Raw genomic sequence first — 22,986 nt, 5'->3', positions numbered from 1 at the left:
CACTGCTGCCGTCCACACCGTCCATGCCTTAATACTACTCATGCTAATGCTGCCGCCAATGCTGCCGGGCAAGCTTAGCAAGGGTCAAGTTTTTTGCGTAGTGCCGGCTCCAGCGTTGCGTGTACAGCGACGGGTTTGGCCAAAACGCCCCCCACGTCAAGCCTCGGTACAGTAAAAGCCAAGGCCCCGTCGCCTTTCGCGGGAGAGAAGACCGACTGATCCCAACCCAAGTTCACCTACAGCCTCGTGCGCATCTGAGTCGGTCGATCGCTCTCACACGTCCGCCTGCCTCGCCGCACCGGAGCGCGCAAAAAAAAATTAAAAAAAGGAAGAACAGAGACATCTCGTCTCTTTTCCTCGCCGTCCTCATCCGCCAGCTCCCTCAGTTTCCGCGTCTGCGTTCTCCAGCACGGCAAATCAGTGCCCCAGCGTGACCCTACCACTACAACCGTCCGAGACGCCGGATCGAGTCGTCATGGATCGTCCTGAGATGGTGCCACCGTCGCAGCAGCGTCAGTCGTCCACGCCGTCCAGCTTCACCTATCCTACCGCTGCCTCCGTGCCGTTGAGGATGGTTTCCGCACCTGTGCCCAGTCCCACCCAGCAGCGTCCGCAGTACTTCTCCAGCTTTTCCACCTCGACCCTTCCAAGCGAGTCCTCGTCGTCCTCTTCGTCCGCAGCGGCGTCGACGTCGGCATTTGCGGCGGCGGCGGCCGCCGCCGCCACTGCGCAGCAGCAAGCCAGCATCGGGACCGGACAGCAGCAGCAGCCGGGTTACGACTACGTACCGGATCGCGGGACCGCGGGCTCGACGGCGCAAGAGACTAGGAACTACATCGACAATTTCGCCCTGGTCGCCGAGGCCGCGAAGAGGGCCCAGATGGCCGTCCTCATGCGGGACATGGAAGGCGTCGAGCTGGGTTGATGACGTCTTCTTTATGCCCGTCCCTCTGTTTTTCTTTTCAGTTGTATTTTGGCATGTTTCCTTCAGCGTTTTCGAATCCTGCCTTGGATGTCCTCGGCTTTCTACACCCAACGCTGGGCGGGCCCCCCTTGCGCACGGCGGTCGAATTTTTGCTTTGGTGCCTTTATTGTTTTTCTTCTCCTTCTTTTATTCGGATCAGGTTTCCACATTGGCATAGCGTGCTGGCGTTGAGGGATTTCTCTTCACTGTTCAAGTTCACCGCACCCCACTCTCGGTTCGATGCCCGAGCATCCAAGTGCCGCGCCGCGAAAACGCACAGCCTTGCCAGAGATATCCACAGGCGCACACGCCGCAGCAAGAGGCGAGGGATCGGATCAGCGTAATCATTCTCGTTCGAATGGTCTTTTCTTGGACTGTTTGATGTGTTAGAACACTGCTATATCTTTTCTATTTACGATTGCACGTACACGGCCCCCATTCGAAGCCGTAACAGTGCAACATAGATACCCAAGATTAGCATTAGAAGTCTGCAAGAAGGAAGACATTGCTGTCATCTGTGTGCCGTCACTGCATCTTCTGCTCTCTCCATTCGGCTTCGAAGAAATCAAGTTCCATTTGTTCAACTCACGTGTTATCCCCCTTTAGGAAAGATCCCGCCCTGGGGCTCATCGTGGGTGTGAAGTTTTGAAAGTAAAAGGAAGAAAAGACCACACTCTTATCTCTTGTCTCTCTTGCACACGACGACAGATATGATCTTTCTCAAGATTCCGAAGACGGGATGTCAATGCCCAGAAAGACGTGGATCCTCGACTCGTCGCATAGCCGCGCTCAAGAAAAGAATAATAATTTGGACGAGAGCAGCCGTCAGGCGGCGTCAATAATTTTTCGGTCTTCGTCTAACTCCCGTATCTCGTCGAATTGAGACGCTGCCGCCCCAAACCACGCCGTACTCGACCTCGCTCGTGCCCTTGGCGACTGCCACCGACGACTTCAGCCGGCGGACGCGAGCAAGTGCACGGAAACGCCGTCGATGCTGGATTCGACTGGCGACTTGGCCGAGAGAAGGCGACCAAGGTCGCGCTCCGACAGAAGCGACGTCTTGCACGGCGGATAGATCCGTGAGGAATGCGAGAGCCGTTGGTCTGGGGTACTCCCGCGTGGAACGAGCCCGAAGCAGAGCGCGCGAAAAAGTGACCCTGTTGTCGCGACCAGAGCCTGGCGATCCGGGGGGGGGGGGGGGGTTTAGGTGCGTGGAGTCAAAGGCGGCCGATGGACTGAAGCCTGTGCTGTAGCACGCATCTTGAGCGGATTCTCAGACCGTTCATGCGACTGTCGCCTTGCGCGAATGTGCGATGGACGTCAGCCTCGCTGGTTTCAGGTGTAACACGTGATTTGGCCGATGTGTAGGCAAGGACTTAGGCGGGCATAACCGTCAATTAGGTAGCGCATAGAATACTATAAAATCATCAAACTGCGTTGTGGAAGCGGAGCGAGAAGAAGGGATTGCACGTCAAATTTATCACGACAAGACAGCCCTGGCCCAAGACAGCGTGGACTCGCACGTAGAGATCACCATGCAACAACGGACGAGCAGCCCTGATCAAGACAACTTGAAATTCATTTGTAGTCCAGCACAAAGAGTCGAATTTTCAGCGCCGAACCCACACTCCCAAATGCTATGCAGACATGTATCGTACACCTTTCCGTCAAGTCAGCAAGCCCGAACACGTTTCCACCAAGCGTTATTTCATGGCGGGTGGGCTTAATTTCATCAATGAAGGCAGTCCCAAGTCAAACAACGCGCTTAACCTCGAAGAATCTCTTCAGCCACCAGACCTGGAACAGGCCCTCGCCCAGCAGTACGAACAGCTGGAAGATGCTCCACCACTTGACTCTCGAGTTGGTGCTCTCGGCGGTGTTCCTGTGCGTCCTCTCCCGAACGACGATGTAGCCTTGCTCGTCCCTGACCTGCGCAACCAGCTCCGACATTTGTCGAACCTCCTTCTCGAGAGGATCCTGCGGCGCCTCCGACTCGGGCACGTACACGATGCCGTGCACGTTGAACGAGACCTCCTTGGTGTTGGCGCTCCAGTGCTCGTTGCTGAAGCAGTACGTGTATCGGCCGTCCATGGTGGCGATGAACGTGTGGTCGCCCGACGAGACGGACCGCTCGTGCACCTGATAGCCGTTCGCCGGGTTTTGAATCTGTACCAACGTGAGTGTTCGTTCCGCACGCGCCGTCGAAGTGCACCGTCAAGGCCTGCTGCTTACCCAGAAGTCGATGTCCAGATTGCTGGCACCGCCGAACTCGCGGTCACCGACTTGGAACGTGACCGTCATCTTGTCGTCCGCGTGCAGCGACTCGTGGAAGCATTCTCGAGAGTGCGCCTTGAGGAGGATGTTGTGCGCAGTTGAGAGGCCGGCGAGGGCCAGCAGGCCAGCTATCGAAGGGATCCTCATCTTGCTTTTGCTCAATTGTCGTGCTGGCGCCTGCACAAACTTGGGAGAGCGAAGTGAATTGGCGATGTTGCCCTCCGTACATGTGTCCCTACCTTTTTTGGGGGAAACTGCGCACGGACGCTCCTCCTCCTTCCGCTCCCTGGGCCTTGCCTCTTTTGTACGCGGCACTGGCCTTCCAAGTGGGTCGGCGCACGTGACCTAGCGTGCCAAACTTCATGAAATCCGTAACCTAGGTCGTCATCCTCGAGTCCATCGTTCGATGATGCTTGCAAGATTGTACCATTGCTGATCGGCGATTCAATGTCCAGATGCTGCAATCGAATTCCTATGACAAGTCCCCTCTCTTTTGATTCTTTGTGGATCATTCTCATGCGCTCGTTGGTACCCCGTCTGAACCGTCATAGAAACACCAGTCTCGTCCTAGAGTGGCCAACTTCATACACTCATGTATCATCTTACATCCTGTGCTCGCAAGCAAGCAAGTCTAAAAAGTAGCAGGTAATCTCGTCCAGTCTCTGCTAATGTGTATGGGAGCCCTCATGTCCTAGATTGTTACATCGCTTCTAATCGGGTCACGATGTATTACGTAGTGAAAAGACGCTTAAATGAGTAGGGAAAATCTCTTGCTTCGTTCCGCTATTGGGGTATTGCTAAAATATCAGACCGTAGTCTTATGTTTATCTACCGATATCCTTCGTAGTGATAGCAGATGGGATCGGTGCGCTCAGTACCGGTTACTTCGAATCAGAAAGAACTTCGGATACGACAAGGTCCGGTTCTGAACAAGAGATGCTAATAATGACAGACGGCGACTACTCTTCTGCATGAGCTAACCGTCGCGCCCTTCTGACGACAAATTCCCCCAATCTGCAGATCATGCGGTGTCGGAGCTCTCGCTTTGTCGGTAAAGCAAAACTGCGCTGAACGATACTGCGGAGAAAGAAGCTAACGGCAATAACGGCACAAGCTCCACACGTCCACACTTTCGTCCGCCAATTGCGTATAATGCGTGAGATCCTGCAGCAGAAATTGTTTGTAATGCCCCAAACTGTCTTCGTTCGCTATTTGAATGTCTTCTCTCCTTTGGCTGATTGTTCATTCTCTTAACGGCCCATGGAACTAGGTCTTGCCCATCCTTTGTAACCCGCTGGTGTTGCAGAGTCTGAAAATGGCCCCTACTGTTTCGGATGAGACTTCGCAGCAAGCAAAAGCGGAAAAGGTGTTCTATCCGATAACACAGAGAGAGTCCGAAAAGGACCTTGGAACTCAGAGCGACAAGTCAAGCGACTATGCCACAAGCCCTGCGGTGCTGAAGGATGAAGAGAAAATCGTCTGTGCTAATCTTTCTCGTACGAGATCACGTAGTTCGAACGCAAGATCCACTTCAAGCAATGTTGTTAGCCGAATATCCTCGCGTATCATCAACCAAAACATTGTCGATCCCGGCCCTGCTCCTGATGGTGGCCTGAAAGCATGGGTTCAAGTGGTTTGCGCCTGGGTCGTGTGCTTCAATACTTGGGGCATGATCAATTCTTTCGGGGCCTTTCAAACGTACTACACAACTGCTCTCCACGTAACCCAGTCCGAAGTGTCGTGGATAGGTTCCATCAATCTGTTCATTGTAATGCTCGCAAGTCTTGTAAGTGGCAGGGCCTTAGATGCAGGACTGTTCATACCCACTTTTGCGATTGGCAGCCTCATTCAAGTTCTGGGCATTTTCACCAACAGCGTCTGCAAAAGTGTGTGGCAACTCATCCTTGCGCAAGGCGTTTGCACGGGATTAGGGAGTGGTATAGTTTTCTGCCCAACAATGGGATTGGTCACCACGTACTTTCAAAAGCGACGGGGACTTGCAGTTGCGATTACTTCGACGGGCAATTCCGCTGGTGGTGCTGTGTATCCGGCCATCGTTCGACAGCTGCTCCCAGCCATCGGTTTTGGATGGACGGTCAGAGTGTTGGGTTTTATCAATCTGACTTGCTTGGCCGTCTCTTTAGCATTTCTTCGTCCGAGGCTGCCGCCTCGAAAGTCAGGTCCCGTGGTTGAATGGACAGCGTTCCTAGAAGCCCCGTACTCGTTGATGATTGTTGGAATGTCTTTGGTCTTTGGAGGCCTCTTTTGGTCGTATTACTATATTGGCAGCTATGGAAGAAACATCATTGGCATGTCCTACCAAGACTCCACGACGCTCGTCACGGTTTTCAACGGTGTCGGAATCCCCATGCGACTTGTGACCGGGTTTATTGTCGACAAATACGTTGGACCTCTGAACGGGATGATACCGCTCTTGTTTGCAAACGGAATATTTGCTTTTGCCTGGATTGGCGTGCGCGGCAGGATTGGCATGTACTTTTTCGCGTGCTTCTATGGGCTGAGTGCAGGTGCCTTCCAATGTCTCTTTCCGACAACGTTAACAAGCTTGAACAACGATCTTAGCAAGAACGGGGTCAGGCTCGGCATGGCTTTCGGGGTATTCAGCATCGCTGGTCTGGTAGGGCCTCCCATAGGCGGTGCGCTGCTCCAAACGAATGGTGGCGGAAGAGGAGGATATCTATCAGCCCAGCTCGGTGTAGGATGTGCAACGATGATCGGGGCATGTTTGATGGTAGCAACAAGAGTGAAAAAAGCCGGATGGAGCTTGAAAACCAAATGCTAGTCTTCCAGAGGCTTGTTTGGCGTACACTCCCAAGATTCAAACGGCCGGGTGTGGACAAAGCACTTCTATTTCCCGCTGTTGTCCTCATCGTCGTTATTGTTTGCAGCCTAGGCTCACTACGTTATGCTGAAGATTCTGAGAATCGTGGAATGTCGCGCTGAAAGTTTGAAGGCCGCCTTTCCGCGATGCCTCGTATGGGTTTTTTTAGGCCCGTGGCCATGGTTGACTTGAATCCATGGGCAGTCGAGAGAGATTCCTAATGCACCTTCCCTCGGCAGAAGATGGCCGCGTGGATATCCGTCGCTGTAACCAAACCTATCTAACACCCATCCTCTAGACAATAAACATACAGCTTTCCTCTCTGGCGGCCACCAAAAACATGAATCGAAACTGTTGTTTTTTGTTCGACAGACCGCGGATCACACAGCCTCGATTTACGCCGTCATACTTCATTGAGCTCAGCTATCAATGGTCTCAATACGACGCGTACATGCGAAGGAAGCAGGCCGCGGTACAATACGTTACGCCGTTCCAACGCAGATACGCAGATTGCAGGCAAGTTGACCAGAAAATGCATCATGAATGACTGGAATAACTCTCAGCACCAACAGAGACGCCGGCTGCAGGATCAGTGCCAACGATGGCAACCAAAGATTGCCTTTGAATGAGAACGGTAAAAGCAAGACCAAAGACGTCAAGGATAGCACGGAAGTCAAGACGGATGTCGCGATTGAAGAGAAAGAGGAAGGCGAAATTTGAATTTCAGAGGCTAACTGCACGTCGCTTCGTCAAGCAAGTTTTGCGAATCCTATTGGGACCATCAGATTTGTGAGCTTTTGTACGTGACTCTGCAGGGCTGTGGGAAGGAACGAAACAATATTGTGGAAGGAGTTATTGTATTTGATGAAGAATCAACAAACTTTCTGGTAAACACTGTCTTTGGTGCACCTGTTCCACTGTTCCCGTAATATCCACTATTTATGCTCCCCCATACCAGAGAAAAAAAAGTCAACATGGCCTGTGGAAATAATGAGTACGCTGGTACGTATCCTTTCAACGAAAAGAGTATCTTTCTCGTAGAGCTTTGTGCAGATGCGCACATCTACCTTTCTAAAGGTCTAGACCTCCCCCCATATATCAAACGGGAAATTGTTGGGCTCGAGCAGACAATCCTGCTCAAATCCGCCGAGGGAATAATACAAGAACGAAATATGCGTACGATGGCCACGGAAGTCGAAACATTTTGGGATCAAGTCTATGCTTATGCATTCCTCAATCATGGCGTGCCAGTACCTCCAGCGAAGCTATTCGATCTTTCCAAGGACAGAAGCAGACCTATCGGCATCGCTGGAATTCCAGAACAGCAGAAAGCACCACTCGAGTATTTTGCAACTCTGGTTAGGCGTTTCAGTTCGTCCATGCCTGTGTCTGAGTCCGTGCGACGGCGTCTGCAGTTTATAGAAGATGCAAGGTCAGGTGAAGCGGATATGAGCGAGAGAGAAGTGGCTGCATGCAATTGTCCGTATTGCTGGGTGTACATGGAGGACTTGGCTAAATACATGGACCACCTGTGGACACATGCAGTGGATGGTGAGCAGAGCAAAGAGTCAGAAGTAAAAGAAGACGAGGGCGTGGTGAACGATGTACGAAGAAGCGATCATGAGATGACCGTTCGTGAGACGGGCAATGAAGAGAAAAGGAGAGAGGAGGAGCTTCAAGAGAGAAAGGACTCTGGCTACGAGGGAACCATGCCTTTGATGGGACCATCGCAAAACCCAGTCGATCAAAGTCCTACTTCTACAGCGTCTCAAGGTGCAACAGGGCAGACGCAAAGCATGACAAGTGCGACCCTCGCGGGGAAGAATACAGATGATTCTGCTGCTTCGTCCCACAGCTTCGACATTGGGTTCTGGAGAGGGCTTCTCCAGCTACCTATAGCCAGAGCTTTTCAGACGTCTCAGGGCCAGACAGATATATCCTTTGGCGGCCATGGAGGAGGAGCACACAGAGCGCTGTACGAACGCGACAGGGCCGCACAGGTGGTTCGTTCCAACATGAAGTCAATTTGGTGGTTTGATCCTTACAAGAGGGAGAACAATCCCTTCCAAAGGCCCCTTTGTCGCCACGTGCAGGCGTCTCGGCGCATGGATGCAGGACAGGTCTACCAAGGAAGAGACTCGGATCCAAGTGACGAAGGGTTGACATCGAGCATATCGAACTTTGCTAAGCAAGGCCAGGCGTCAAGATCAGACTGGTCGTCGTCCGCGTACCTTGTGAAGCCATCAGATACGGAACTGGCGAATATCTCCGCTCCCTTAGGAGATCAGCGACACTGGCCTCGATCCCCTTTCTCAGATGGACGCGATGACGATAGGGCAGGCGTTGGAATGTCGGCTGGCTCTTCTCCAGACGCCTCATCGGCACCCATGTCATACGGGGAAGGACGTTACTGGGTGTGTGCACACGCCACAGACTGTCGACGCGAATTCGACAGCTTGGTGTTGTACGTCGAGCATCTTAGCAGGCACGGTTATGTCGTGTACAAAAAGTGGACGGAGCTGCATCCGCGGGCGTCTCCTGACGCGTTGCAAGAGGCACGGACGACGTGGGGATGTGGGCTATAAATCTCGGGCCCGTCATTCCCGACGGAGCGTCGAGTATCATACTCAAGGCTCGTATTCTGAATTTAGAATGATGGGCATTCGAAAGACGGACGGGCTGAGGGCTCGGGGCCCGATGGCGGTTGATGCGGTGGCATGATGGGACCGGAAGCGATGACCCCAGATCTTGAGTCGCTAAAAGATGCCCGTTTCAAGGCCACCAGAGATAAGTTGTAGGTAGCAGCTTCAACGAGTTCACAGCCTCAACTTCAGCTCGTGCGCGCCGTCGTAGCGCAGATCCGCGCGAGCCTGCTTTGCGCTCCTCTGCCTCTCTTATAGTCGTCTGCCCCGTGGTAAAACATCAGACGCTTGCGCTCGTTCAGAACCAAAACCAACCGCAGCCTTCTGCGCGAATCCAAGTGCTTGCCGCCCTGCACCGTTAACCCGCTCCAAGGCTCGCCGATATAGCTTCCGCGGCGCCTCCGAACAACTGCATACGAGCGGCGCATAGCCTGCCTCATGCTGTACCACGCGTTCCGACCTTGATGAGACGTACACAGCGCCATCATGGGCAGTTATAGGCCTCCACAACATGGCTACGGTCCTCCACCAGGCCAAGATCCGCATTCGCGGCCCGGATCAACAACGTATGGACAGCCTGGAGGTGCGCAGAAGACAAGCTACAGACGTGATCCTACACCGTGATCTAGAGACTGACAAGTCCTCATGTAGCTCACGCATATGGCTCACCTATAACTTCGCATGCACCGACCTGGAACCAGCCTCAGTATCAAAGCAACCATTATGCAGGCGCGCCTCCTCCTCCGCCGCCGCCGCCACCGCCTCCATCCTCTTCCCCCTCAAACCCGAACTATGGCTCCAGTCCTGCATATCAGATACAGACCGTGGGCGGCCACACGGTAACACCAGCTATACCTGTACATTAGACCAGAAATGTTGTCCTATCTATGTCCTAACACGTGTTTAGCCTCGAATTCCCCAACCTTATGGCCCCCCCTCAACGAATGTTTCTGACACAGGTCCACCGCAAATCCCTAGCCAACACCCTCCTTATGGTCCGTCGCACTCGCAATCGCAAGCCGTCCACCAAAGAATACCATCCGTGCCACCAGCGTACCACCAAGAAGTGGCTCAAAACGCACAAGGATGGCCTCAGCATCCGCAATACTCGAACCAACCTGCGACACACCATTACGACCCCCCTTTGCCGCCGCGACCTGGATCACAGGGACGCACTTCTGCGATAACAGGAGGACATCAGCAGCAATATGACGCCTACGGACATGTGTCGCAGCCACAATATACCGGAGGCCAGCAATATGCAGGACAGAAACTTGCGTATGAGCAACAGCATGCTGCAACAGGCGCGCAAATGTACGAGCCTGAGCCATTATCTGGCTCAGTCTACAGCCCGGATGATGCGCAGAAGTATCAGCACCCGCCGGCACCATCACCTGGAGGCTACGCGCCCCCTCCACCACCTCCTAAGCCCCAAGGTTACCACCCCCATGAAACCCAACAGCCGACAGGCCGCCCGGCCTCCGTACAATATGGTGCTCATGGAGGACAGACGTATCAGTCTCCTGCACAACAGCCGGCGACTGTTGCGTACGCAGGGGGGGCTCAGTATGAAATTAGCCAGCATCAAGCCGCGTACGGCAATTTCCAGAACCCGTCCACGAATGCTACTGGTCAACAGCTCAAACAGCAGAATGGTTCTTCGAACGAGCAGAGCGTGCCATATGGGCGACAAACGCCTTCGCAATCTACCTCAAGACCTGGCTCTCGACCGCCGGCGCAGCACCAGGGCTATTCTCGTCCGTCTTTTGGAGCCGATGATGAACCCGTCTCACCTATACAGTCACGGCAAAGCATTTCTTTGTCGCGGCCTGCTTCTGTTCCCGTCAACGACACTCCTCACCCCAAACCCGCTCCTTCTCCTGCTGTGAAACCATCTGCCTCTGCCTTCGTCTTCTCCTCTGACTGGGAGCACTTTGGTTCCGGCGCCGATGAGATTGACGACACGGCTATGTACGGCGTCAAGAAGGACGACGCAGACGCACATGTTCCAAGCACCGTTAGCATTGAGCTTCCGGCCTCTGGTCCTGATTCGCTGGGTCATGGCAGGGCCGAGTCTGAGGTTAGCGCACCTGAGAGCTTTCATCTCTCACCTCCTGTTTCTCTGGCTAGCGGGGCTGCACATAGCACTGCAGCAGAGGCAGCATCTTATGTCCCTTCACCCCCCAGTAGGCATGTCAGTCAGGAGTCTGTGCATCCCCAACCTCCTGCTCCTGGCGTAGGAAGTTCTTTGGTCGTGGACGAGAGTGATTACATACCTCCTATGCCTGATACACCACCGAAGACGTCAGCAAGGCCAGCGAGAGCCCCTATTGTAATTGGGGGGAGTAGCTCTTTGCAAAGGCAAAATGCACAGCCAGGGAGCTCAACGCCTGCATTGAATCATCAGCAGCAGCCGGCAGCGTATGCGATGCAACAAGCACTACAACAGGGCTATGCTCAAAACAATTCCGGAGGACTACCCAGCTCTGACCCTGCGTTTGTCATGGGCGAATCTGGAAGATGGCAAGACGGGCAGCAGTTCACCTCTGCCGCTGCACCACGTGGTGTACGTACGATCGATCTCGAAGAACTCAGCAGAATCCAAAAAGAAAACGAAGAGCTGCGAGCGAGGATCAGCTCGCAGGAGAAGGAGCTCGCTGCTATCCGTTTGACCGCGGAGGAAAAGCATAGCCAGCTTGCCGAACGGGACGGTCAAATCGTGCAGAAAGATGCACTTCTCTCACAAAAGGATGCTGAGATAGCGCAGCATATTTCACAAGTGAGTGAGCTGCAAACTTCTCTCACCGAGGTGAAGGAAACAGTCACGGCGTGTAAAGCGTCGATTTCAGATCTGGAGGCCCAGCTAAAGAATGCAGAGGCATCGATGGCAGAATTGAAGCTTAAGTTGGAGCAAACTGAGGCAGCCAAGTCAGAACTTAGCGCTCGGCTCGAACAGAGTGACGCAGCGTTGACCGCAGCGAGCCAAAGGCATGAAGAGAAGACGAAAGAACTCGAATCGAAGCTGGCAGCTGCGGAAACTGGCCTCGTTTCCTCTTCTGCCGAGGTTGAATCCCTAAAAAAGCAACTCGAGGAGGAAAAGGCAAAATTTGAAGCCAAAGTTGCTGAACCAGTTGATATTGCGCCTGGGCTGGAGCCGTGGTTCAAGGGATCGCTTGAACGGTACAAGGACATGCTGTACACGGAAAGCAAACCGATCCCAGTCCAAGAGAAGCTTCAAGTGTTTATGGATGCTGTAAATGCCGAGGCAAGGCTACGAGGCATTGACATGCCATTTGGTCCAAAGGGCGAAGTCAAAGGCTTCAATATTCCGGCACCCGTGGCTGGCCAGCCGCTGCAAAGCAAATCTCAGCCAATCTCGAAACCTGAGAGACCCAGAGTTGTGCCTCCGAAGGAAAGTGATGGCTTCGTAATGGTTGACCCAGACGCTGGGATTCAGTTCAGCCCAGGCGGTCGGCCCATCCTGAAGGCTCCTCTGGAAGAATATAGTCCTGGTGGACGACCCATTTTAAGTGGAACTTGCGGTCTTCCACAAGGACAGTCAGGTGTGCCGCCAGCAGCCCCGGAAAAGATCGCACAGGCCGCATCGGCTACCACACAGGAAGGTTCCTTAAAGCCCGCGTATCAACCGTTCCGACTAGAGGGTTCAGCGTCAAATTCCTCAAATTCATCATCAAAAATCCCAAGTGCCGAGCCATTCGGTGCTGTTCAGCAACCAAAAGTACCTTATACACCGTTTTCATTGAAGCAAGGTGACACTGCTGCGTCAGCACAAGGCATGCCGCAAACTCCGCCTCAGGATCCAACTCCTACACCGTCTAAACAACCTGCGTACAAGCCGCTGTACAAGCCTGTTCCTGGACCCGCTCCTATCGTGAGAGGATCAGGTGAGGGAGGAAGTGTTGATATCTTGGCCGATCATGTACCTGGAATTATTCGCCCAGCCAAAAAAGAGGCGTTAAAGAGTCCACAAGATGAAGCCATGCTACCACTTCCGCTGAAACCTCGCACTCCGGCCGTAAAATCGTCATCCTCGGATGCATCAATTCCGGGGACGACGGATGCATTGACTGCGAGCACTTCAAAGGATACTGAGCCGACCTTGCCTCGTCACAAGGGTCCATCTGACATTCTTGGCATTATCGCACACTCCACGACGGAGCGTAAACAGTCGAAGCATGTTCAAGAGCTTGTAAAAGCAATGAACGCCGTCAACACGGACTACAGCTTTATCAAGGCCATCACGAAAGCCTGGGAAGAAAAGGCGGCTGTAAAGAGAAAGCAGCTAGAGAATGAGCGCGCGAAGAGACAGGCTGAACTCGAAGCTCACAACAACGAGCTATTTGACAGTGGAGAGATCGGCTACGGCGACTTCGAGACTCTAGAAGAAGAGGCGAAGGAGAAAGAGATGAAAACGAAGGCTGAGGAAGACATGAAGGAGTATGAGAGCTACGCGAAAGAGATTTTTGACGTGGTCTACAAGAGATGTCAAGATGACATCGGCTCCTTGATTCAGGTGCAGAACGACGCCGAGGATCTAATCCACATTTCGTCTGCTGGAGCAAGTGTTGTCAGCGAGAGCGATGGCATTACAAGTCTAAGCGAGGCCATGCAGCTGCTCCTTGATGTGCACAACAAACTCGAGCTTGTCCACAACGAGGTCGTCAAAGCTGTGCAGGAGCGTGATCATCGATACAAATTAACGCAAACCAAGACACTCTACGCAAAAGGTGACATCGCAGGGATGAAGCGTGTCGAAAAGGCGTTCGAGGATGCGGACAAAAAGGCCGATGTGCGATCTCGAGTTGAGCGCGCGGAACGCTGCAAGCGAGTATGGAAGATCATGGACACAGAGATGGAGCGTGGGGCTGGGGAGAACGAAGACTTCGTTGCCGATATCATCGAAGCTGTCGAAGACGCCTCAGCAACTTGTGGCGAGAGCGACAAAGCGGAGCTTATGATAATGATTGACAAAGCTACCGCAATCACGGATGCGGTGTACGAAGACAGTGCCGTCCTAATGCGATTATTCGAGAATGTGGACATGGATCTCAATGAACGAGAGTTCGAGGTCTCCGTGGCCTCGGCGAAACTCAAGGGTGACCCGAAGGAGTATTTTGACAAGCTTCAGCAAGAGAAGAGAAAGGAGGACGCCAAGCTGAAAGCAGAGGGAGAGAAGAGACTCAGTGCCGTGGCAACTCATCGAGCAGAAGCCAAGGCTCAGTTGAAGGACATCGCAAAGATCGTTGGGGAGAGCAGCGAAGAGAGGGAAGCCAGGATCAGACAGGAGAAAGCGCTCGCGGACGCTAGGAGGAGGAACGGAGAGACCTAACGAAAGCCGTTTCATTTTAAAGCGATTTGATGCGAGCGGAGCATTTAGCGAGGAGTTTTTCTTTTGTTTTGGACATTTGGCTGAGATCAGGACCGACCTGGAAGCCGAGGATTTACATTCTGCCGATTTGGCTGTCGTGAATAGCAAGAGTTTTTTGCATCGCGTACCAGAGCATTGCTTCGACTCTATCATGCATTTGCTGATAGATAAATGTTAATATAATTATTCATATATCCCTGCACTAGGCATCTTTTGTTCCTTAGTTTACTGGCAGAATCGCGTTGGAGATACCATTGACTATCTTTGCCAAGTTAATTTTAATCTCAGAAGATAAGTTATAGTCGGTTGCATTGAGTCCAAAATATGAATGAAGTGGAGCCTGCACATAAAATGAACTCTTCCGGCCCCAGTCTTTTTTTCTTCGTCGACATCAAAGCTCCGCTCCAATTGAAAAAGTTTCACTCTTTCAACCTCAAAACAATGTGAACGCAACAATGGACTTCGACGACTCGTCCCGCACCTTGTCCGCAGGCAGCATCGTCTCCGAAGAGACCCTGGTGCCCGAAGAACAGGATGACCTCTCCGACGAGCAGATCGACTTCCTGCTCCACCGCGCCAGCCTGCGCATGAAGGGCCAAAACGGTGCGCTCGTCACCGCCCAAGGTCCGTCTTCGACAAGGCTGCCCACCCTCAAGGCAGCGTCCGAGCTGCCCAGGCCGTACACGAGCATGGTGGGCGGCGTGGCCAAGGTTGTGGAAGCGAAGAGCGTGAGCGAGGAGCTGCGCAGGATGGCCGAGAAGCCGAAGCGAATCGAGGATCCCGTGGCGTTGAGACGGGAGAAGAAAGAGCGTGAGTTCCCCCTCCCCGTTCCTGTTCTCTTCTTTTCGTCGGTCTCTCGTTCGACGAGGGTCGCATGGATTTGTGTGATGATGCGCTACGAATCGCCATTCGTGTTCTCGACGCGGACTACCCGGCTCCGTTCTGGACGCCGATCCGCACAGATGAGAGTTCTTTCTTTTCATAGTTACTCTGACTCCTCCTTCTTCCTCTCCCCTCTTCCGTGTTCGTCGCTCCCGTTTTCCGCCATGGCTGACGCCGCGTGACGAAACAGCGAAACCGGTCCTAAGCGATTGGTACAACCTTCCCCGCACGAACCTCACCACGGAGCTCAAGCGTGACCTCCAACTTCTGAACATGCGTTCTGTTCTCGATCCCAAGCGTATGTACCGCAAGCAGGGCAAGTTCAAGGTGCCGGAGTACTCGCAGGTCGGCGTCGTCGTCGAGGGTCCCACCGAGTTCTACAGCGCCAGAATCGAGAACAAGCAACGCAAACAGACGTTCGTGGAAGAAGTACTTGCAGGAGAGAAAGAGAGCGGAAGATTCAAAAGCAAGTACGAAGAGCTGCAGGCTGTGAAGAAGAGCGGAAAGAAGGGCTACTACAAAAGTTTGCAGCAGGCGAGGCGAAAAGCAAGGAAAGGTGGCTGAACGACTTTGGGCGAAGCTGTGACAGGAAGGATCTAAATGGTCCGACTCTAACTCTATACATGACAGCGTCCCGACGCGGGTCCGCATCAGTGATATTGTTAGTCTTGTGCTCTCTTTCTCTCTCCCTCTAGCAAGCCTCAGAAATGGAAGCGGGCCAGAAATAACAGTGAAATCCACAACACGGTGAAAGGATGATGGATTCGGACACAACTATGCAACGCATGGGGAACTTCAAGTCTGCAATAACTTGAAGCGGACGTGTGGAGTCCGGGGCTATTTTTCGCAGGCTGGTTGTTTCAACCAAGCGCTATGCTAAGATTTCTACTCGGCTCCTGCTTGCCTACAGGACTGGCATGCAAGGATTTCGACGAGTTGCACAAGACAAGCAGCGAGCTTGATGGTGGATAGAAGAACTTCCGTTAATGGCTACAAGATGAAAAACACCGCCATGCCTGATATTCAAGCGCCTGAACGCCTATATACATATGATGATCTCAGTTGTTGTCAAACATTCTAGAGTCCAGACGAAATGCAGTCTAATCAATGGTTGCAAATGTGGTTTATGGTCTACATCTTCAATGCACTCTTGATGAAGTCTGCAAGCTCATCCGACTTGGGCCCCTTATTCATCATGCTGAAATGGTTGACTCCTTCAATAACCCCAACACTGACATTGCAATCTCCAACAAGGCTCTTCCAGCCTGTCGCAGAAAAGTCAGTCCGCGTGTTCAGTAGCCACTTCATTTCCCTAGGGTCGTCATCCCTGATCTCGGGGCGCGGATCCTCAGGCTTCAGCATGTCGCACACGCCATTTTTTGCGTATACAATGTACGTAGCTGGGCTGTTTCCTTGTTTCCATGGAGCAATCTTGTACTCATCAAGCGTTGTAAGGAAGGCATCAAAGTGAGCGCGGAGCCATGTTGGTGGTGCTTTGCCTTCCATGCCGAAAAAGTCAAGTTCGTCAAAGAAGTCATACATCCGCTGTGGAGGGTTCTCGAGTCCAATGGGATTGGGAGAGTCAATCAGTACAAGGCTCTCTACAACATCGCCATCGGCAGCAAGCTGTTGCGCAGCATCGTACGCACTGATTCCACCGGCAGACCAGCCACCGAGGTGATATGGTCCACATGGTTGGATCTTTTTGATAGCTGCGATAAATTTGGCGCTGAGCTGAGAGAAAGACACGCCGGCCATGGACCATGGATCTTTCTGCCATGGACATGCAAGGCCATAGACCGCCACAGAGGGGGATATCCTTGAGAGGCTTGCGTAGGAAAAGGCAGAGCCAGAACCATCTGGAAAAAGAAAAAGCTTTTTCGTCGCAGTCTTCGCGTTACCTTGCAGGAGGTGGCTAGAAGCATGCGGTGGACTCCTTACTGCAAACTTTGTTTCGGAAGTATTGTTGCTTAGCTTCTGCTTTTGTTTTTCCAGAGTCACATTCGATACGGTTGTCTGCAGACCAAGTGCGCGAGCTACCTTCTCGAGTGTCTCATTTTCCGCGAGTAGCATCCTTGGAATCTCGCTCTCGATAATCTCCTCTAGACGACTCATAATGTTAAGGCTGAGCAAAGAGTCAATGCCGAGGTCTGAGAAATTTGTCGAATCACCAATTTCAGATGGTTCAAGTCCAACTTCGGCAGCAATAACTGATCTGATGAGCTCGATAGTCTTGTTGGTGCTCTTTTCAAGTGGCTCCTCTTTCTCGTCTTCATCGCTAGTAATAGATGACGCGAGACTTATATTGTCATCCAGAAGACTATCGAGATCGGTAGTACTGGAATTGGATGATTGAGGTGTTAGAGTCCCTGGAGAAGCTTCGTTTTCTTTAACCCGGCTCAAGAAAGAGCTGATTGTTGGACATTCTGCAAATGTACTGGAGTTGATATCCAGCCCAAGCTGATCATGCATCGCTTTAGAAATATTGAGTGAGAGTAAAGAATCAACTCCGCACTCGTCAAAGGTCGTGTCGGGTTTCAGTTCGTTGACATCAAGGCCAACAGCCTCGGCAATTAGATTGAGAATCGTGTCTTTAATAGATGACACCTTGTGCTTCGGTGATGAAATACTCTTCCCCTTAGAAAGAGCATTTGAAATTTTGGCTTCTTGAAGTTTGGGAGCAGGTGTTGTGGTGACTGGAATTGCTCGCCGCTGCCCAGACGGAAGCAACTGGTCGAGTACACGACGAGGCACACCTTGAAACTAGTCTGCCATCAGCATTGATAAATATTAGAGTCATCAATTGAAAGAGCTCACCTTTATGCCAGAATAAATGGCAACTATTTCGTCACCCTCAAGGATGTATGTGTCCCCAACATAGATATTGTTGGTGGTCAGCTGCATCTTGTTATATGTCCGATATGTCTTATCCTCGGAGAACTTAGTTGCGATCTGCATATTTTCCCAACCATGATTCACGAAGACTGTGTCTCTGGAAGCAACAGAGTCATTTCCGTTCATGATGAAACCGGCGATATGGCCCAGACAATCTATCCACTGAGGGTTGAGAACGTAGCCTTCGGGGCCACATTGGAAGCGAACCTTGGCCGTAGCTTCAAGTGCACTGCTGTCAAGAGTTACCTCCTCCATGCCGCGATAACCTTGACTGTAGTCGACTAAAGCGCTGAAGAGCTTGTAAACAATACCCCGTTTCATCTTATTCGCGGTGCCATGATCAACACTGGCTTCAAGAGCTTCCAGTCTGTGTTTGATCAGGAAAGACATCCTTTGCCAGTCATCGCGAGAGCCCTTGCTCCTGATACGAGCTTTACAAGTTGCGTGGTCAGCTAATTTAGTACCACTCGCGGAAACACTGTAAAAAGACAAATCAATTTCCCGTGAATCGAAATCAGCTGTTGCGGATACGCGCAATAATTGAGTTGATCCATCTGCGATAAGAGGCTTTTTGACGTTCATACTACCGACCTCGAAGCTGCTTTCCTCGATGCGTATCTCGCAGGCGTTGCACAACTGTTCACAAACAGTCATGGCCATGTCTGCGTAGAGAGATGACGGACACAATGCAATTCCATTGACCTTGTGGCCTTGAATCACGTTGGAAAGTGCAGAATGGCTGATGTCGGTCTCAGTAACAATGGAGGCCTTTTCCTTACTGATTTCAATAATGTGTTGAACAGCAGGCGTGATAATCGTTTTTTCGACGGTCGGTACGGTACAGCGTGAAAGATCCTTTGTCTCAATGCTGTCGCCCTTAGTTAGACAGAAGTTGTTTTTATATTGAATCCAGTAGTTCTTAAGATCCCACTTGTACTGTGGAAGCTCAATAACTTGAAGCGAAGTAGCGTCTTGTCGATAATACTCGTTCCAGTCAACAGCAATTCCTCGTATGTAGAGATCTTGTAAAGCAACAACCACAGAGGCCAAAGAGGTCTGGCGTTTTGTCAGAGTTGGCATTGTGACTGAGTCAGAGCCAAGAGTCGCTTTGATCATTCCCGCGCACAAAGGATGAGGTCCGATTTCAAGCCATAAAGTCTTGTCACCCACTATTCCTAATTCCTGCGCAGCTTGAAGAGCAGCATGGAAATTGACTGGTTTACGACATGCTTTAGTCAGATATGCATCCTTGAAAGGTTCCACCTCTGTGATTACAGCTGCCATCATTGGTGACAGGAAAGGAATTTTCGGATTTGAAAATTGTACAGCTCTTTCACAAAGTCCCAGAGGCTCCAGAATCGGGTCAACCTGTGCCGAATGGAAGGCATATGGAATTTCAAGTTTGATGCATTTATGCCCCAGTGTTTCGAGCTCTTTCATAATGCAATCTATTTCTTCCCGCGGACCGCTCAAAACGGTGGCATCAGGCTGATTTACACATGCAATCTCGCAGGATGACCCACTTTGGACTATTGGCTCAACTGCAGCCATGGAAGCCTTGACTGAAATCATGGCATGCGAGCGAGGAGTACAGGATTGTTCAAGCAGACGCGCGCGGGACCCAACAAGATAAATCGCATCAGAGGCCGTCAGCACTCCTGCAGCATAAAGTGCGGCGTATTCGCCAAGGCTATGGCCGATGACCAGAGCAGGTGAAATTCCAAACCGAGACCACATGTTCGTTAGGGCAATCTGCAGCGCCGTGTGACCAACATGCGCCATAGTAGGTTGTTCAAGTTGCCTCGCAGATGCACTTCCATCGAGGAGTGGAATGAAGCTTGGTAGTCCATGCTGTTGAGCAATGATATCCAAGCGCAGCACTTCGCTCCTGAACACTTCGTCGGCATCGAAAAGCTCCTTCGTGACTCCCACGTACAAGGAACCCTGACCAGTAAAAGCAAATGCAATCTTCGGCAGCAAAGCAGCATTGGGAATGGGCTTCTCTGGAAGACTTGACAGGATCTTGTCAAGCTCGAGCTTTATTGACTTTAAGTCTGTTCCAGAAACCATGGTTCTGAAGTTGTGATGAATGCGTCGCGCTGTGGTGGTATATGAGAGGCTAGGGAGAGCAGTGTCAGGATTCGCCTCAAGAAATGCAATCATTGCTTTCACATTACGCTCGAGAGATTTCGCACTCTTCGCAGAAACTGCCACAGGGTAAATTGACCTTGAAATGTCTTTTGCTGGGGTTGCGCGAACGGGACCGTCTTCGAGCAAAAGAGCCGTATTGCCGCCTGCGGCGCTGAAATTGTTCAAAAATGCAATACGTTTGCCACCGACGCAGCCCTCGCGTGTCCACGGTGTTGGTTTGAAAGCAATGTGGACATTCAGCGCCTTGAGATCTGGGTAATTGTGGTTGATCTTCCCCTTGATTCCGCAGTGCGGCGGGATTTCGTTGTGCTTCATCATTAGCAACACCTTGATCAGCGAGGAGACGCCAGATGCAGATTCTGCGTGCCCAATGTTGGCCTTCGCAGAGCCAATGTACAACGGATACTCTGCTGTCCGTTGCTTGCCTCTGACAAAGCATGACAGGACGGAGTTCATCTCGGTGGCATCCCCAGCTTGCGTGCCTGTTCCGTGCATCTCAACGTAGCTGACGTCCCGAGGATCTTGGTTGGTGTATCTCAAGACGCGATTAAACACGGACGCCTGATCGCCCTCGTGAGGACGCGTGATGGATTCGGCCTGGCCGCAATGATTTGTGTGCGCTCCTGCGATCAGGCCGTAGACGGGGTCGTTGTCGGCGACGGCGTCCTCGTATCGCTTGAGGATGACGCAGCCAACCGCGTCTGCACGGCAGTAGCCATCCGCAGCGTCGTCGAACGGTTTACAGTTTCCCGTTGTAGACAGAAAGTGGCCTCGGTCAAGCCCGGCGAAGTTGTCCGGATTGGTCAGGACGTTGGTGCCGCCCGCGATCGCCGTGTCACAGTCGCCCTTCCACAAGTACGCGCAGGCTGCGTGGATGGCGGAGAAGCTGGAAGAGCACGCCGTATCGATGCTGAGGCTCGGCCCGGAGAACTTGAAGAAATAACTGATTCTGCCGGGGATGAAGGCGCGGTTCCCCCCCGGGATGAAGTACGTGTCGACATCTTGTCCGCTGTTGACCTCGCGCCAGTCGTCGCTTGTTGTGCCCATGAAAACCCCAACGCGGTCCACCTGGCTTGACGGCGTACGATTCGGCACGAAGCCCGCCATCTCAAGCGCTTCATACGTAGACGTGATCAACAGGCGCTGCGCAGGATCGGTACTAGCAGCCTCGCGTGGAGACATGTTGAAAAATCGAGTGTCGAAAACGCCAGGCTCTTTGATGAAGCACCCGTACTGGACCCTGCTGGTATTTCTCTTCTTTCCCGTGGGATCGAAGTGTGCCTCCCAGTCGAACCTATCCTCGGGGATTCTCTTGTGCACATCGCGTCCAGCACGTAGCAGCTCCCAGAACTCGTCGTTGCTGGAAGAGTCAGGATACCGACCCGAAAAGCCGATGATCGCGATCTTGGACTGCTCAAACTTGCCGGTTGGATTGCTCCAAGCCGATCCTTGGTCGCATCGCTCTAGGTCGCTGACGACAGTTTGGATGTCACACTTCCGAGGAATGTGCGTGAACAATAGCTGCGGCGCATTGGACAGCACAGGAATGATTTCGCACGCACTAGCCTTACGCTGCTGCAGTAAAGTGCACACAGTTTCGATAACACGATCCCATCGTACTTTCTCATGGAGTGTGTGAAGAGTGCTCGCCTTCAACACATCTTCGAAGCTTCGAGACTCGCATTCTGCTCCAGAAGGAAGCAGGAGCGGAACATGCAACTGGCGTGCTTCGAGCTGAGAATCGTGATATTTTTTGACCGTAGAAAGGCAAACAACTTCCGGAAATAGCTGTGGCGCATGGTATGGAGACTCGATGGAGAGCTTTCGAAATTGCACTTTGGCGAAGGCCAAGAAGTCGTCGAGAACTTGAGGATTCGCACTGATGGTCACATTTGTTGGGGACACCGCACTGAGATAGGGCCTACTGACTCGCGGATGAGCTTCACAGAAAGCATCAACAAGCTTAGTAGCGTCCTCTTCCGTGAGGTTGACAATAGCGGACCAGCAGGATGAGCCTGTCTCTGTCATGTTGCACATGTCAAAGCGACATTGCAGCGAGAGTGTGGCTGTACGTAGGGCTACAAGAGTCGCCTCGACGCCAGCGGGAACGAGGTCCGTAAGGCCACGGGATACGGCGACTGCAGCTGCAGCAAAAGATCCAGTGCAGATACCCAAGAGACACGAGTTGTCCCCGGTAGGATATGGAATAGACCTTCGCTCATGGAAGCTAGAAGGGTCAGAGTCTTCTTCATGTACGGAAGCGGCTCAATGTCTTACCGAATGAACAGTCCTAGCTCCGCCACACAGAGCAAAGCAAATCTAAGCGCCGGACTTCCTATCTTGCCATTGATCTGAGGGAGCAGATCGATTAAGGTAGTAAAACGTGGCATTAACGCCTGCCAGGAAGAGGACATGCGGGAAATCTCCTCACGAAGCGCAAAAGCCACCTTTTCAAGGAAAGATTTCAAGACTGGCATGTCCTTGGTGTAGAGCAACTCTCTGAGGCTCTCCTCGAAGGAGACATTTAGGTCTCCAAAGAGGAAGACCCGCATAGCTTTTGTCATCCTCGCTTCCTGTATGGTACTCAGAGCTCATGAATTCTGAACAGACCCGATCAATGTCTAAGACATAGAAGTAAAGCGGAGAATGTGGTCTTCGAAACGTGGACGTCCTCAGACAATCAAATAGTGCCCATAGACATCACAGTACCTTGGTAATACTCCTATTCTTTCTCGGACAATAAATCGTCAGGCCTCATTTCGACGGGTTCCAAAGAACCGGTCTTCATTACGCAGTCACCTAACGTGGGGGTTCCAACGGACACGAAAGTCTGGAAATTTGTCTCCCCGAGAACAAGATTGCGCTGGAGATGAATCGCATGGCCGGAATCCCTAGTCTCTGTGCTATTCAGCCGGTTTTTTTGGTTTTCCGCAAGTCGGCTGCCGGG

The 22,986-nt window shown here is 52.1% G+C and overlaps 7 protein-coding genes across 10 annotated transcripts; 5 read left to right on the top strand and 2 right to left on the bottom strand.

Moving 5' to 3' along the window:
• The first annotated feature begins 220 nt into the window (after nucleotides 1-220).
• On the top strand, nucleotides 221-2,151 carry PV09_06936 (uncharacterized protein). Its single transcript, XM_016360646.1, has one exon. The coding sequence runs from the start codon at nucleotides 476-478 to the stop codon at nucleotides 923-925; it is 450 nt and encodes a 149-aa protein (XP_016211632.1). The 5' UTR covers nucleotides 221-475; the 3' UTR covers nucleotides 926-2,151.
• A 368-nt stretch (nucleotides 2,152-2,519) lies between these two features.
• Nucleotides 2,520-3,485, bottom strand: PV09_06935 (uncharacterized protein). Its single transcript, XM_016360645.1, has 2 exons — nucleotides 3,197-3,485; nucleotides 2,520-3,130 (listed from the first exon to the last, which is right to left on the bottom strand). The coding sequence occupies exons 1-2, from the start codon at nucleotides 3,383-3,385 to the stop codon at nucleotides 2,717-2,719; spliced, it is 603 nt and encodes a 200-aa protein (XP_016211631.1). The 5' UTR covers nucleotides 3,386-3,485; the 3' UTR covers nucleotides 2,520-2,716.
• A 165-nt stretch (nucleotides 3,486-3,650) lies between these two features.
• PV09_06934 lies at nucleotides 3,651-6,965 on the top strand. Of its 4 annotated transcripts, XM_016360643.1 has the most exons (5): nucleotides 3,651-3,832; nucleotides 3,884-3,994; nucleotides 4,055-4,289; nucleotides 4,353-6,596; nucleotides 6,653-6,965. In XM_016360643.1, exon 4 carries the CDS (start codon nucleotides 4,554-4,556, stop codon nucleotides 6,039-6,041), a length of 1,488 nt encoding a protein of 495 aa, XP_016211629.1. In that variant the 5' UTR covers nucleotides 3,651-3,832; nucleotides 3,884-3,994; nucleotides 4,055-4,289; nucleotides 4,353-4,553; the 3' UTR covers nucleotides 6,042-6,596; nucleotides 6,653-6,965. The 4 variants fall into 4 exon arrangements, with proteins under 4 accessions (XP_016211629.1, XP_016211628.1, XP_016211627.1 ...); XM_016360642.1 differs by having other exon boundaries at nucleotides 3,651-3,994; XM_016360641.1 differs by having other exon boundaries at nucleotides 3,651-3,994; nucleotides 4,353-6,965.
• Nucleotides 6,966-7,054: 89 nt separating this feature from the next.
• Nucleotides 7,055-8,665, top strand: PV09_06933 (uncharacterized protein; the record flags this gene model as incomplete). Its single annotated transcript, XM_016360640.1, has 1 exon — nucleotides 7,055-8,665. One exon carries the CDS (start codon nucleotides 7,055-7,057, stop codon nucleotides 8,663-8,665), a length of 1,611 nt encoding a protein of 536 aa, XP_016211626.1.
• A 238-nt stretch (nucleotides 8,666-8,903) lies between these two features.
• Nucleotides 8,904-14,311, top strand: PV09_06932 (uncharacterized protein). The gene is made up of 3 exons (XM_016360639.1): nucleotides 8,904-9,305; nucleotides 9,374-9,579; nucleotides 9,630-14,311. Exons 1-3 carry the CDS (start codon nucleotides 9,209-9,211, stop codon nucleotides 14,070-14,072), a joined length of 4,746 nt encoding a protein of 1,581 aa, XP_016211625.1. The 5' UTR covers nucleotides 8,904-9,208; the 3' UTR covers nucleotides 14,073-14,311.
• A 202-nt stretch (nucleotides 14,312-14,513) lies between these two features.
• Nucleotides 14,514-17,787, top strand: PV09_06931 (uncharacterized protein). Its single transcript, XM_016360638.1, has 2 exons — nucleotides 14,514-14,921; nucleotides 15,184-17,787. The coding sequence occupies exons 1-2, from the start codon at nucleotides 14,567-14,569 to the stop codon at nucleotides 15,555-15,557; spliced, it is 729 nt and encodes a 242-aa protein (XP_016211624.1). The 5' UTR covers nucleotides 14,514-14,566; the 3' UTR covers nucleotides 15,558-17,787.
• On the bottom strand, nucleotides 15,986-22,849 carry PV09_06930 (uncharacterized protein). The gene is made up of 3 exons (XM_016360637.1): nucleotides 22,317-22,849; nucleotides 17,811-22,266; nucleotides 15,986-17,756 (listed from the first exon to the last, which is right to left on the bottom strand). Exons 1-3 carry the CDS (start codon nucleotides 22,601-22,603, stop codon nucleotides 16,125-16,127), a joined length of 6,375 nt encoding a protein of 2,124 aa, XP_016211623.1. The 5' UTR covers nucleotides 22,604-22,849; the 3' UTR covers nucleotides 15,986-16,124.
• Nucleotides 22,850-22,986: the final 137 nt, after the last annotated feature.

This window comes from Verruconis gallopava (assembly GCF_000836295.1).
Source record: "Verruconis gallopava strain CBS 43764 unplaced genomic scaffold supercont1.25, whole genome shotgun sequence".
Lineage (NCBI taxonomy): Eukaryota > Fungi > Ascomycota > Dothideomycetes > Venturiales > Sympoventuriaceae > Verruconis > Verruconis gallopava.
This window is presented reverse-complemented; position numbering and strand designations above follow the sequence as displayed.

Coding starts and splice junctions, on each gene's coding strand:
- PV09_06936 (XM_016360646.1), top strand. CDS start 476: ATGGATCGTCCTGAGATGGTGCCACCGTCGCAGCAGCGTCAGTCGTCC.
- PV09_06935 (XM_016360645.1), bottom strand. CDS start 3,385: ATGAGGATCCCTTCGATAGCTGGCCTGCTGGCCCTCGCCGGCCTCTCA. Junction 3,131..3,196: donor ATCTGGACATCGACTTCTGG/GTAAGCAGCAGG, acceptor ACGTTGGTACAG/ATTCAAAACCCGGCGAACGG.
- PV09_06934 (XM_016360643.1), top strand. CDS start 4,554: ATGGCCCCTACTGTTTCGGATGAGACTTCGCAGCAAGCAAAAGCGGAA.
- PV09_06932 (XM_016360639.1), top strand. CDS start 9,209: ATGGGCAGTTATAGGCCTCCACAACATGGCTACGGTCCTCCACCAGGC. Junction 9,306..9,373: donor AACGTATGGACAGCCTGGAG/GTGCGCAGAAGA, acceptor GTCCTCATGTAG/CTCACGCATATGGCTCACCT. Junction 9,580..9,629: donor CGGTAACACCAGCTATACCT/GTACATTAGACC, acceptor ACACGTGTTTAG/CCTCGAATTCCCCAACCTTA.
- PV09_06931 (XM_016360638.1), top strand. CDS start 14,567: ATGGACTTCGACGACTCGTCCCGCACCTTGTCCGCAGGCAGCATCGTC. Junction 14,922..15,183: donor GAGACGGGAGAAGAAAGAGC/GTGAGTTCCCCC, acceptor GTGACGAAACAG/CGAAACCGGTCCTAAGCGAT.
- PV09_06930 (XM_016360637.1), bottom strand. CDS start 22,603: ATGACAAAAGCTATGCGGGTCTTCCTCTTTGGAGACCTAAATGTCTCC. Junction 22,267..22,316: donor GAGCTAGGACTGTTCATTCG/GTAAGACATTGA, acceptor TGACCCTTCTAG/CTTCCATGAGCGAAGGTCTA. Junction 17,757..17,810: donor CCATTTATTCTGGCATAAAG/GTGAGCTCTTTC, acceptor ATGGCAGACTAG/TTTCAAGGTGTGCCTCGTCG.